This window comes from Theobroma cacao, chromosome 5 (genome assembly GCF_000208745.1).
Source record: "Theobroma cacao cultivar B97-61/B2 chromosome 5, Criollo_cocoa_genome_V2, whole genome shotgun sequence".
Lineage (NCBI taxonomy): Eukaryota > Viridiplantae > Streptophyta > Magnoliopsida > Malvales > Malvaceae > Theobroma > Theobroma cacao.
This window is the reverse complement of record NC_030854.1, coordinates 1,946,470-1,959,340: the sequence shown is the minus strand read 5'-3', so window position 1 is coordinate 1,959,340 and position 12,871 is coordinate 1,946,470. Positions and strand designations below refer to the sequence as shown.

The 12,871-nt window shown below is 32.7% G+C and overlaps 2 protein-coding genes across 3 annotated transcripts; one reads left to right on the top strand and one right to left on the bottom strand.

Moving 5' to 3' along the window:
* On the bottom strand, nucleotides 892-1,518 carry LOC18597789 (histone H4). The gene has a single exon (XM_007027005.2). The coding sequence runs from the start codon at nucleotides 1,428-1,430 to the stop codon at nucleotides 1,119-1,121; it is 312 nt and encodes a 103-aa protein (XP_007027067.1). The 5' UTR covers nucleotides 1,431-1,518; the 3' UTR covers nucleotides 892-1,118.
* On the top strand, nucleotides 8,459-12,613 carry LOC18597788 (origin of replication complex subunit 2). Of its 2 annotated transcripts, XM_007027004.2 has the most exons (9): nucleotides 8,459-8,768; nucleotides 9,123-9,206; nucleotides 9,297-9,426; nucleotides 10,215-10,362; nucleotides 10,442-10,548; nucleotides 10,648-10,780; nucleotides 11,020-11,311; nucleotides 11,656-11,883; nucleotides 11,970-12,613. In XM_007027004.2, the coding sequence occupies exons 4-9, from the start codon at nucleotides 10,234-10,236 to the stop codon at nucleotides 12,164-12,166; spliced, it is 1,086 nt and encodes a 361-aa protein (XP_007027066.2). In that variant the 5' UTR covers nucleotides 8,459-8,768; nucleotides 9,123-9,206; nucleotides 9,297-9,426; nucleotides 10,215-10,233; the 3' UTR covers nucleotides 12,167-12,613. The 2 variants fall into 2 exon arrangements, with proteins under 2 accessions (XP_007027066.2, XP_017977450.1); XM_018121961.1 differs by lacking the exon at nucleotides 9,297-9,426.

Sequence of the window (12,871 nt, the reverse complement as noted above, 5' to 3'; positions counted from 1 at the left end):
AGAGACTACAATATTGTGATTATGATTACAAATATTAAATTGAACAAAATATATATATACAGAAACTTGATACGTATTTTAACCATGTCATATTTACTACTATCTTATCATCCATCTCAATCCAAATAACAAAAATATTGTGGTCACGGCATACGCAAAATTGTCTTTGAAGTGCAAGCAATTCAACTTTCAAAAACTATGAGATTTAAAATTTTTAGAAAACCCAAAAAGAAGCATACTTGTATAGTCACGTGCGACACCCCTACAGCGTTTTGAAATCAGTCTTTCAAACTCCCAACCACGTTTAATTTAATTTCATCCAAGTTAGACTTCAACAATGAAATGATTTGTGTTCTAATTTTATGTCTCAATATTTTTTAATTCAAATAAATATTTTCAAAATGAAGATTGATAAAAAAACTGTAAAATGAAAGATAAAATTAAATTAAATTATTTGATTTCGAATTAAAAGATTATAAAACTACTAAGCTAAAATAAAAGAAATCAAATAAAATATAGAGTAATTAGTAAAAAATATCTGAGTTGATTGACAAATGTGGCTTGGCGGCTAATTTTCCTTCAGCTTTATGATTTACACTTCCATCACCCATCAGCACGTGTCTTCTCTTCACTCCAGCAAAGGCATGGAATGAGAACTGAGTTAAACATGGATTGACCAATTAATAACCAGTCTTAGGAAAAAAATCAACTAATTAATTTAGAGTTCAATTCCTTGAAGATGTTAATGTCGGCATACCAATGCAATTTCTTGATTTGTTATCCGACGATTTATAGCTCAATTAACCAGTTTAGGGGATTCTACCGGATAGCCCACTGGTATAATCCAAGCTACCAACAGATATCCCAATTTTAAAGGAACCCTAGAAATGAGACCAGGAAATCCCAATTTTTAAAAGCAAATATTAAGAACTCAAATTGGATTTCAACATGAAATTCTGAGACAAATTTCATTTCAGATTGAAATCAAAATACATTCTAATAATAGAAACTAAAAATTAAAAAACTAAACCATCAAACTACAAAAGAGTGAAACAAAAGCCTACAACAAACTGTTGCAAAAGATTTACAATCCAACCAATCAACCCGGCTAAATCAACCTAACCACCGAAACCGTAGAGAGTCCTGCCCTGCCTCTTGAGAGCGTACACGACGTCCATGGCGGTAACAGTCTTGCGCCTAGCGTGCTCCGTATAGGTAACGGCGTCACGGATCACATTTTCCAGAAAGATCTTAAGGACGCCACGTGTCTCCTCGTAGATCAAGCCGCTGATCCTCTTCACACCACCTCTACGAGCCAACCTTCGAATCGCCGGCTTGGTGATACCCTGAATGTTATCTCGAAGCACCTTCCTGTGCCTCTTGGCTCCACCCTTTCCCAATCCCTTACCTCCCTTTCCACGGCCAGACATTTTCTTGTGAAAATTGGTTTCGAGAGACTGAAAGTCTGACAACGGTTTTTGTTTCGAGTTTAGGCTGTTGGGAGGCGTAGGAATACGTGGAGGGGGTTTAAATAGGGAGGTCGGTGGGGGTGTGTTTTTTGCGGTTAGCAAAGGGCGAAGAGAATATATGCCGTCGGATTGGAAAGTTATAAACGGCTAATATTGGGGATCCGTGGCTTTTGATTTTATTTGTTGGAGATTGAAATTGAAGTGGCTGCAAGAGGATAGCCGTTAGATTAATATTTTATCCAACGGTTAATGTAGCGATCCATGTTGTGTGTATATATGCGGTTTTGCACCGTCGATTAAGTTCTCATCTACGGCTCTCGGTTCCCAAAGGGATCTAGTTGGCGTGGTATGCTCGGATCGCTTAGGTGGATTAATTCCATAAAATCCAAATTCCCGCCCAGATGTTTTTTTTTTGCTTTCCCAACTTTTGGTTTTTTTTTTCTTGGAATTAACATATATTTACTATAGATTAATAGTATAGTAATACATTAAAATTGACAATAGTACATTTTACTCCAAAGTTTAAATTACCTTAACCTCTTTAGGGTTCTATCCTAATTTATTTTGACTTCGTTAATATTGAAATATAAACACTCTATCTCAAAACACCAAATGGTGTTAACAAATTTTAAAAATTAATTTAAATGCCTATGAGAAAAAAAAACACCAAGACAGAGCAAGAGCGACCAAAATTTCATCATGTTCATGAGCACTAGTTATATTGATATAACCATGGTTTTATAAATACACTAAAGAATATGCCTCTGCGATGCAAAGTTGACCCACTACAAGATAATAGTTTATTTTCAAAGGAAAAAATTCTGTTAAAATTAATTTATCGAAAATACTATGGCATTATTGATGAATTTTTTATAAATTAATTTTATGAATTTCAACAATAATATCAATGGAAATTTTAAAAAATTTATAAGAATTCATCGATTATTATTTGGTGTGAATTATGTATTTTGGCAATAACATTTACGACAAAATATTAATTTGGAATTGGGTAACCCACTTTTCATTATTTGGGAGGGGATTGTTGTAAGTACAACAAATATAATCCTAAATTTGGTACAATAATTACATTTAGCAAAACTAACTCAATCAACTCCTACATTTTATTGGTGGCATTTGGCCACAGAACTTATTTAGGGATTATTTGGTAAATAATTGAATATATTCCGTGTAATTTTTTTTTAAGTAAGAACATTCTATATTCTAAGCATTTGAGGAAAACAAAATCTTATTACATCATACATCAATAAATCTCTAGTGTTCACAAGTGAACTATTAAACACTAAATATCTCTCTTTTATAGTAAAACCCTTATTGGCCATGAAATTAGCTAATTTATTACCTTCTCAAAAAACATGACATGGAATCACTTCCCATTGGCATTGAAGTAAGCTCTAGATTGCCTGAATTACTTCCCATCCACCAAATTGAGAGAACAAGCCGAATGGATTACCGTAGACCAACTGTGAATTAAATTCAATCATCTTTTTATGGAAACTACCTTATATTCGAAAATAAAAAAATTTATCATTTTCCAAAGAAACCAACATATAATTCCAAACACTTTACCTCATGGGATATCGTTCACTTATACTTTACTTCAACTCAAATTAAAGAGATCTTGACATATAACACTCCATTGCGGTTAAAAAAACAGAGCAAAGAAACCATCCAAACTTAGAGCTTTACGAGGCTTTATCTTAAAAAGTGCCTAATGAACCTCATTATCCTTCACTGATCTGGCTATTCTAGCTAAATCAGTATCATCCAACAAAAGGAAAGACCCACTGATCAAAAATAAAGGAAGTACATTATTTTCCTTAGTGTATAAATTCTTGAAAAATTCAACTATTTGAGCTTTCAATGACTTTTAATCATCACACCAATTTCCATTCAAAGATCGAAAATGGATGATTTTGAATTTGCATCACCTACGTGTCGCTCGAATATTAAAATAGTTTGTATTACAATCACCCATTTTCAATCAATTTGCTTTTGATGTCTGCATAAAAAAAACTCATATTTTCACAAGATTGTCTCATATTCAAGATGTAAATTAAATTCCAACTATTTAAGATGCCTAGATGATCTAATATTAAGAGCTTTTTCAACACCCCCAAGCCACACCAAAATTCTTTTCTTCCTATAAAAAATGTTGCCGAATATCGCTTTATTCCATTCCTTTGCTTTAAGAGCAAAACTCGACATAGCTTCCTAAATACCCATCGAACCATCCCATGATTGCCGCACAAGGTTGTTAAAGTCACCGTGAATTAACCATGCAACATGGAACCAAATATTGCCATCCCCATGCACTATTCTTCTATCCTTTAAACAAATCAATATTGGGTTATGATATGAGCAAATTCTTGGTAAGTGTTGGATAGTAGCTTCATGAAACATAAGTTGCCAAGCCGAATTACAAATGACTCTATCCAACCTTTTTGAAACCAATCCACATTGTCAAGCAAATCTCAAACCCTAAAAACCAAGATCCAATAAACCAAAATCATTTATAAAATGTTGAAAAACAGGACATGGACAACTACCACACAAAAAACCACTGATTTTTCATGTGAAAACAAATACGCTTTGAAATCTCTTGCCAACAACCACAGGCCATTTATTGTCGACTCAAAAAAGGCTAACTCCTCCCACAAGTTACACCTAAGAAGTGATGTAGGGTGTCCATAAATTGTCGAGAGATACCAATAAGAGTTTGGTAAGAGATCCACAAACATATGAATACATTGAAAATGGATTTTGATAATGGAGATATGAACACCTTCCTTCCATATTACCTAGATTCCACCAAAAAAAATCTTTAGCTTCAACCTGATGGAATCTATCAAAAGCCATCTTATAAATGATTCTATCAACTAAAACCCCACTAAGGAGTGGTTGGGCTAATACTAGCATATGAACTTCATATTGCTTTACGAAATCTTTCATCACTTAGACAAATCTTTTATCATTTGCCCCCTGAAAATTCCAAACAAAAAATCTAACATCCATTAGTAAAAATAAAAATCGAAAGAATGAGATGGGTAAACTTACAAAGCAATCCTACTATCGTCCACAAACATCAAAGACTCATTAATTTCTTGTCCCTTAGCATTATCGACCAATCCAATTGCTTAACTTGCAATAGAATTTTTTGAATGCAAGCCCTCATCAACTAACAAGTTTGAAAGTGAACTTCGCTAGTCACTCGACGCTGAAGACCTTCTTTTTACCCTTTTTTTTTCAAAACTGTACGATAAATTCTGATTGAGCTTATTCTGTCCAAGGTTTATCTTCCTTTCCATGTTGAACCACACACCCCATTCTTTCTGTCAAAATATTTGAGGTCCTATTTTGTAATGAGAGCTTGGAATCCATATTTCTATCTAAAATTCTCATACCTTAGTGTTTTAATTGGTCTGGTGTTATTGCCTACATTGAAGTACAATTATTCTATACCTACTGCATGGGCTTGTTTAAAAATGAGGTTTTACTTGTTAAGTCACCAAGCAAGCAAGTCAAACCAAAAATCAAGAAGCCACCAAGCATGCAAGTCAAACCATAAATCTTAGATTCTACAGATTGTCAAAATTAAAATATCAACAAATAAAATCATATTAACTAAGATTAAGAAAAAATTACTCAACACTGATCAACAATATCTTACCATGTTTGTAGCCTTAGTTTAAGCAATGTAAACTGTTATATATCAATGTTGTACATATGTGTTTAATGAAGAAAATATACTAAAACTTAGTAAGTTTGTTCATGGTATCAGAGCTAGCAACAAGATAAACGCCTATTCTTCATTTATTTTTTTCTGATCCTACGATTCTTAAATGGCTTTTTCTCTAGATGCCTCATTAACGACCACTGACTCCATAACAAATAACCTCACCTTAAATTCCCTTACTCCCTTACTATCTCACTCCCCACATATTAAACTTGACAAAGATAATTATCTCTTATAGAAGTCATAGGTATATTTTCCCTTTATCAAATGACACGATCTCGAAGGTTACATAGATGGAACCTTCCTTTGCCTTCCCAAACATACTGCTGCAAACCCCACCATTCTTAATCCCAATTTTTTGTCTTGGAAGAAACAAGACTAATTATTAGTAGGCTGGCTCATTTCATCCCTATTTGCAAGTATCTTGTCTCAAGTCATCAGCCATGATATTTCTCATGCCTTTAGATTGCCTTTATTCTATTGTACTCTTTCCCAATCATGAACAAAATTATTTCAAATTACACTCCAACTTCAAACAACAAAAAAAGGAACTTCCACCATCATTGAATATTTTTTGAATACGAAAGCTCTTGTAGATGCCTTGGTAGTAGCCTCTCAAGCCCTTTCTAATGAAAACCTATTGCTTTACATACTCACAAGCTCAGAAGCTGAATATCAACCTCTTGTTTTCTCCATGAACATTTGAACAAAACCTATCACTATTGAAGAATTATTGTCACTCTTATTATCCCATGAAGCCAATATGGAAATATTAAATCATTTTGAAGGCCTTTTACCATCTGCTAACATTACGTAGAGGTTTTCTAATCAATGTTGTACTCATTATTCTTCTCATAGTGGTTTTGTTTCAGGTGATCCAGTGGTTCTTAGTGAATAAGCAATTTTCAAGGCAATTAGCGTGGTACTAAAAAGGATAGAGTAGGGCAGTGCCCATATTCTATGTAGGGACCAAAAATTATTTGTCAAGTATGCTATAAATCGAACCACTCTACACTACAATGTTGGCACTAGTTTGATCCTGGATATCAGGTTCCATCTCAAGAGATTACTACAGCCTTTTTTGTTGGTCAAAGCTCTCCTTTTGACACCGACTGGATACTAGATTCTAGAGCCACTAACCATATCATAAATGACCTCAACAACTTGCAATTATCCTTTCCTTACACTGGTAGTGATCAGGTGAAAGTTGGTAATGGAGCAGGTATCTTAATAACCAACATTGGTTCCTCCATTCTTCATTCCTCACACCAACCTCTTGTTTTATCTAAAATTCTCCACTGTCTTAACATTCATTCAAATATTTTGAGTGTTTCAAAATTTTGTTTCGATAACAATGTTTATTTTAAGTTTCATGACTCCGTTGTTTTGTCAAGGATTACTTGGGGATGCTCCTTTTTCAAGGCAATCTTAAAAAGGTCATTATCACCTCCATACTCACTTGGCTCCATAAAAACTCTCCTACAGCTCTAGTTGATGAACGTGTTTCTGCTGATGTATAGCATCAACGATTTGGACATCCTTTTAGTCATGTTGTCAACACAATTATTGTTAATTCTTGGCTTCTTGTGTCTAGTCTCAATAAGAATTTAAACTTACGTTCTTCTTGCAAAATTGGCAAAAGTCATAAAATGATAATATTTTTACCTTCTCAAATTTTTTGTACTTCATGAGTTGCATTTGTAAATAAATAAATATATCTTAAATCATGTTATAAGGAAGTTTAATTTTCTCATAAAATAAATACATATTTCTTATAAAAGCTTCTAAATGATTCAAGTACTTGAGTATTTGGTTCATTGATTGATGCATGATCTCTATAAAAAAGAGTAGGGTTTGAATTCCCTTTTCATTAAATATATAAAAAAAAAGCTTATAAATGATTTAAGAAAATTTAAATAAACTATTTTTTATTACATTTAATCAAGTGATTATATTTTTATTTTAACCCAACTAAGTATTTATAACTAATGGTTTACTAATTATTGTTAACCATAATACCATTTATTATTTTAAGTCATGTGATGTTGATGTGTCATAATTAATTGTGACATGACATATTGATGTAGTATGATAACATAGCAATATGACATTTTTACTCTTTATATCAAATATTATATGAATATAAAATGACAAATAACATCTATTTTTATAATTTTTTTGCTCAATTTGATTAATAGTAATTAGTCAACTATTTTTTATAAAAGTTTCTTTGACAAAAATAAAAATTAATGGTTTGATTGTACGTAATAGAAGAATAAAATCTTATTTGAATATTCTTAAATAGTTCATATGTTTTTTCGAACATTATTCCTAACGAGTACAAGTGATCTTAGATTCTCGTCTTATAAAATCCATTGATTTAAAATTTTAAGTTTTAATCCTAAAAATTTCATTTTAAAGAAAATGCATTTAATTAATTAATACTTGTTGGTTGACCGGTTTATCCTATTAAAATATATTACATAATTTATTATATGATTATAATAAATATTTTGATTAATTAATAGTAAATTAAAACAATTATGATTTTTTATAATGAATACGAATACTAAAATTAATTTACAACATTTATCATTGGTAAATTTTTATGTGATCGAATTAAATTAATATATAATGGTTATTTCTTAAGTTTCAATATTATTAAAAATTAAAAAAAACTTTTTTATTTCTTTAATATTTTATTTTTTTAATTTTAACAAATACTAAAATATATTTAAGTAAGATTGTTGTATATTTATTTTAGGCATAATATACAAAAAAGTTACTAAATTATTTAAGAAAATTCAAATGAGTTCTTATATTTTTATTGCATTCAATAAATCTTTATACTTTTTATTTTAAGTCAAATAAAATCTTATTAATAATGATTAATTTAATTAAAATATTATTTATTATTTTATATCTCATGACACTAACGTGATATATTAAAATATTATAATTGATTATGATGTGATATGTTAATATATTATAATTGATAATAGTATATGATGCTAATTTGGTATAATAACTTAATTATGTGACTTTTTTATCTTTTACATTAATATCATATTAATGTCATATGAAAATTGATAAATCATTAATCATAAAAGTTTATTTATTTAAAATAAAAATATGAGATTTAATTAAATATAATAAAAATAAAAATTATTTAAATATTTTTAAATTTTATTTAAATATTATGCCATTATTTTATTTTTCTCCGTCCATCTTTTCCCCTTTCGCTCCACCAAGCAGCCCCGTTTTTTCCACTTGTCCTTTCCAGATCAGCTGTCACTTTTCCCTTACCTTTCTTTCATTCTCCTTTGCCCTCTTTTCCTTCCCGCTTCCATTTCCCGCCTCTCCCCTTTTTCTTCCGCTCTTCCGTTTCCCTCTTTCTCCCGTTCGCTGCGGCTGGTTCTCAGGCGAACCCCCGCCTCGCAGCTGAAGGCACCATCTCATCACAGTAGCTTTCTCAGCGTCGCACCTCCACCAACCACTACCTCCTCCCAGTCAAAGGCCAGAGATTATTCATAAACCGTGAATCGGTTAGTAATAGTTTGTTTGATCCCTTTCGTATGGGAGGGATGCCTTCGTTTCAGTCCGTAGCCAATCTTTCCCTACTTTTGATTGTCAGCGTCTTTGGTCTTTTATCATGTTGTTTAAGATGCTCATTTTAAGAATTTATCATCACGTCTCAGAAGGCTTGTGAGGCACTATTCACTGTCTTGTCTTTGGCCTAACTCATCTGAAATTGCTTAGATTAAGTAAACAAAATGTATAATTATCTTACTCATGAAATGCATGCAAAAAAAAAAAAAGAAGAATGATTCCTTTCGTGGGATTTGATGTCCGCAATGGATAATTCAGTTGGGTACTAATATTATTTCTTATTATCGCAGGCGATATTGGGCACTTGAGCGATAAAGGTACCGGCAGTGGAGACAGATATAGAGTTAATGATGCTCATCATTCAGAAAATTTAGGTAATTTTGTTTGTATAACATTAAGCATGTGTGGAAAAATAATAGTTGATGTATTCTAGAAGCTAATATCTAAATTTCATTGCTAAGCAGGTTTTTTTGCTCCAGTCATATAGAAACCACATTTCTCCCCACTCTATTGAACAAACTAAGCAGTTAAAAGATTAGTCTTATTGTCAATTGATCTTGACATTGCCATCAGTCTGTGTTCTTTGCAGTTAAGGTATGCTTCTTCTTTGGCATCATGAACTTTATTTATATGACATATGGAATTTTTGGCTTGTTTTGGATATTGTTCTGTGTAATTATTTGAAGCTGTCTATTTTTTTGTCATATAAACCGATATTCATGTAAGCCAACTACTTGTGTGTTTAAGTTTATTTTGTTGAGTTCTTTGTTTATTTATAGGCCGTAGGTTTTGTTTTTACATATGCTGTATTTTTTCAAATGAACATATCAGGCAGGTGATTAAGTATGCAAGTATCTGGTTTAATATTGTCTTTACGTGTTCTTGACATATTTGCTAGTTTAAGGGCAGCCATGTTGTTCCCCAATCCATTCCCATATTGTTTATTTTAGATGTGTTTGACTTCTGCTTTTCAAAGCACATTGTGGAATATAGTCATATAAGTTAACCACTCGCATGAGGATATGCGAGTTCTTTATGTTGGGGAGATCCTACCATAAATATTCAATTTAAAAATGCACTAAGCTAGTAAGCTTCAATATGCTCATTTACATCTTCACACAAAGACACCTAAACTCTCACCCTTGCATTTCCTTGTACAAACCTTCTTTATGCTCTGGTTTACGCCATTGTGATTATTGTTTATTAAATCATCAAAAACAAAGCAACAAGGGGGATTCACTAGGAATTGTTTCTGGTGGGGGTGAGTAGAAAGCCTTTTCCTATTAGGAAAAAGAAATTTTTCTTGGGTTTAGTGAATTTTTTGTTCTTTTTTTGGTGTAACAATTCACACCCAATTTGGCTCAGCTTTGCAATTTTTACAGTTTAAACAGATTGGAAGACATGGATTTTAACGAGGTAGATGAAGAGGAATTTGGATTCTCAAGAAACTATTTCTTGGCTAAAGAACTAGGTAGTTCTGGAAAAAAATCTGCCCATAAACTCTCTGATATCAATGTAGTCGATGAACAGGTACTTGCCTTGAAATTCCCATTACTCCCATCTCCTCACCTTGAGCTTTCATTTATTGTTGGTTATTTTAAAATTGCAGGAACTCAGAGCAGCTGCAGCTAATATTGAACCAAAGCATCAAAAAGACATTACAGCTCTAATAAAAAGTTACAAATGCTTATACCCAAAATGGATTTTTGAGCTAAGGTAGTTTAAAGTTATTTTATTTTATTCCAAGATGATACCTTGAAATTAAGTAATGGCTTAATGTTCCACTACTTATTGTGTTTTTTAATAAATTTCCAGGTGTGGTTTTGGCCTTCTAATGTATGGGTTTGGATCAAAAAAAGCGTTGCTTGAAGATTTTGCTTCTACAGCTTTGACAGAGTATTCTGTTGTTGTAATCAATGGCTACCTTCAATCAGTTAATATTAAACAGGTGCAATTTTATTAGATAATATTCCAAGGCTGCTTTATTAGTTTAAGTGTTAAAAACACATTTGGTATTCAAACTATAGTGAAATTGTCAATTTGGTACTTGAAGAATAAATTTGCAATTAGGTACTCAAACTATATTTTCATCTATCAGTTTGCACATTTTTTATGTTCAAATGTTTTTTTCTCCATAAATGTTTATTGAGCTCTCATTTCATTAAGAACTCAATGTTTTGAATGTAGGTTGTAATAGGCTTGGCTGAGATTTTATGGGAACAATTGAAATCAAAACGAAGGAACTCATCCGGGAACTTGCCTAAGGTTCAACAGCCATTTAGTTCTCTATCTATGGATGATCTTTTAGCCTTTTTAGATGGATCAGTGATGGAGTGTGATAGTTTTATATGCATTGTCATTCACAATATTGATGGGCCTGGGTTAAGAGATTCTGAAACTCAACAATATCTCGCACAACTTGCTTCTTGTTCTAATGTTCGTGTTGTTGCCTCTATTGACCATGTGAATGCAGCTCTTTGTAAGTAAACTCTTGTTTCTATTGTCAATCAATAGATAGGTTAGCTTGCTTACTTATCTGTTTTAAATGTTGATATCAATTCTTATTAGTTATCTTGATAGTGCAGGTGGCTAAGGTAGAAATGGAAAACATAGTTTTAGTTCCCCCTTGCACTGTAATCTTTAGAATATCATTTTTAGGCCTCTGTTGGGAGGTTAGGGGTCTTCAGTAATACTCTTATGTGGGTTTTCGATAAATGTAATAAATTCCCTTCTCTTTAGAAATGCAGACACTTAGCATTGTAGACTATTAAAGATTTTTCCATGTCATTGATCCTGATAACTTCCACTTGGCTTTGATGTTAGTGTGGGACAAGAAGATGGTTCATGCACAATTTAACTGGTACTGGTTTCATGTTCCTACATTTGCACCATACAAGGTTGAGGGGCTCTTCTTTCCTATGATTCTTGCACATGGCAGTAGTAACCAGAGTGCCAAAACAGCCGCAATAGTTTTACAGAGTTTGACACCTAATGCTCAGAGTGTGTTCAGGATTCTTGCAGAATATCAACTGTCTCATCCTGATGATGAAGGTAAGTAGTTAGTTGTTTGGGATCTGGCGTATCATTTTCATTATTTTAGTTCTTAATATACTCAATCATATCCTTTAACCTTTTAGGGATGGCAATTGATAATTTGTACTCAGTCTCTCGAGAGCGTTTCCTTGTCAGTAGCCAGGTTACACTGAATGCCCACTTGACTGAGTTCAAAGATCATGAGCTAGTCAAGACCCGAAGGAATTCTGATGGCCAGGATTGTTTGTATATACCTCTTGCAACTGAGGCCCTTGAAAAGTTATTAACTGAGATCGGTTGATATATATGCTACTTTAGCCACTGACAACACAAGTGGAAGAATGGAATTAGAAAGTAGCATGCAAGGTCAGCCTTGAATCCAGTTAAATCGGGAGACTCTCTATCTTGGAGGCAACTTAGTTGTCTTTTGCATGACCAAATCTTATAAAGACATCTGCAATGCCTCTTCAGTTTGTTATGGCTTAAATTTTGTCTGCACCACATGCTGATGCCTTTTAAACTTGAACAATATCTAACTGATTGAATGGGAGCTAAAGCTAATCTTTTGGCCAGGAATGAATATGTATTGTGTGCTCTTTAAATGCCCTTATATTTATTCAGATCTCTGCTTAATGTGAAAGTTTTTCTGCTTATGACTGCCATCCTGTTACGGAGAAATACTTCCAGTGCTGTTTATCAATGGATCATCTGATCAACGGAATTCTTTTCTTGATGCTACTACTTTTCATGTTGTGTGATCTCCTTTGTAAATGGTACTGGAGAATTTTTCCTTAGGGGTGAGTCTTTCTTCTCCTTCAAGAATGTTATGTTAAGCAGCGTCTCAAATAGGTCATTGCTGGAACAAGATTTTGTTTCAATGATTCATATTAAATCCAAGGGGAAGTACCTTTAGACCTGCGTTGTGCCCGAGCTCTAGCCTTTTTAAATGGCTTTTTGCCCATTTAACAAAGACAAATAGTGGTAATAAAAAAGCGGGTGGGGATTC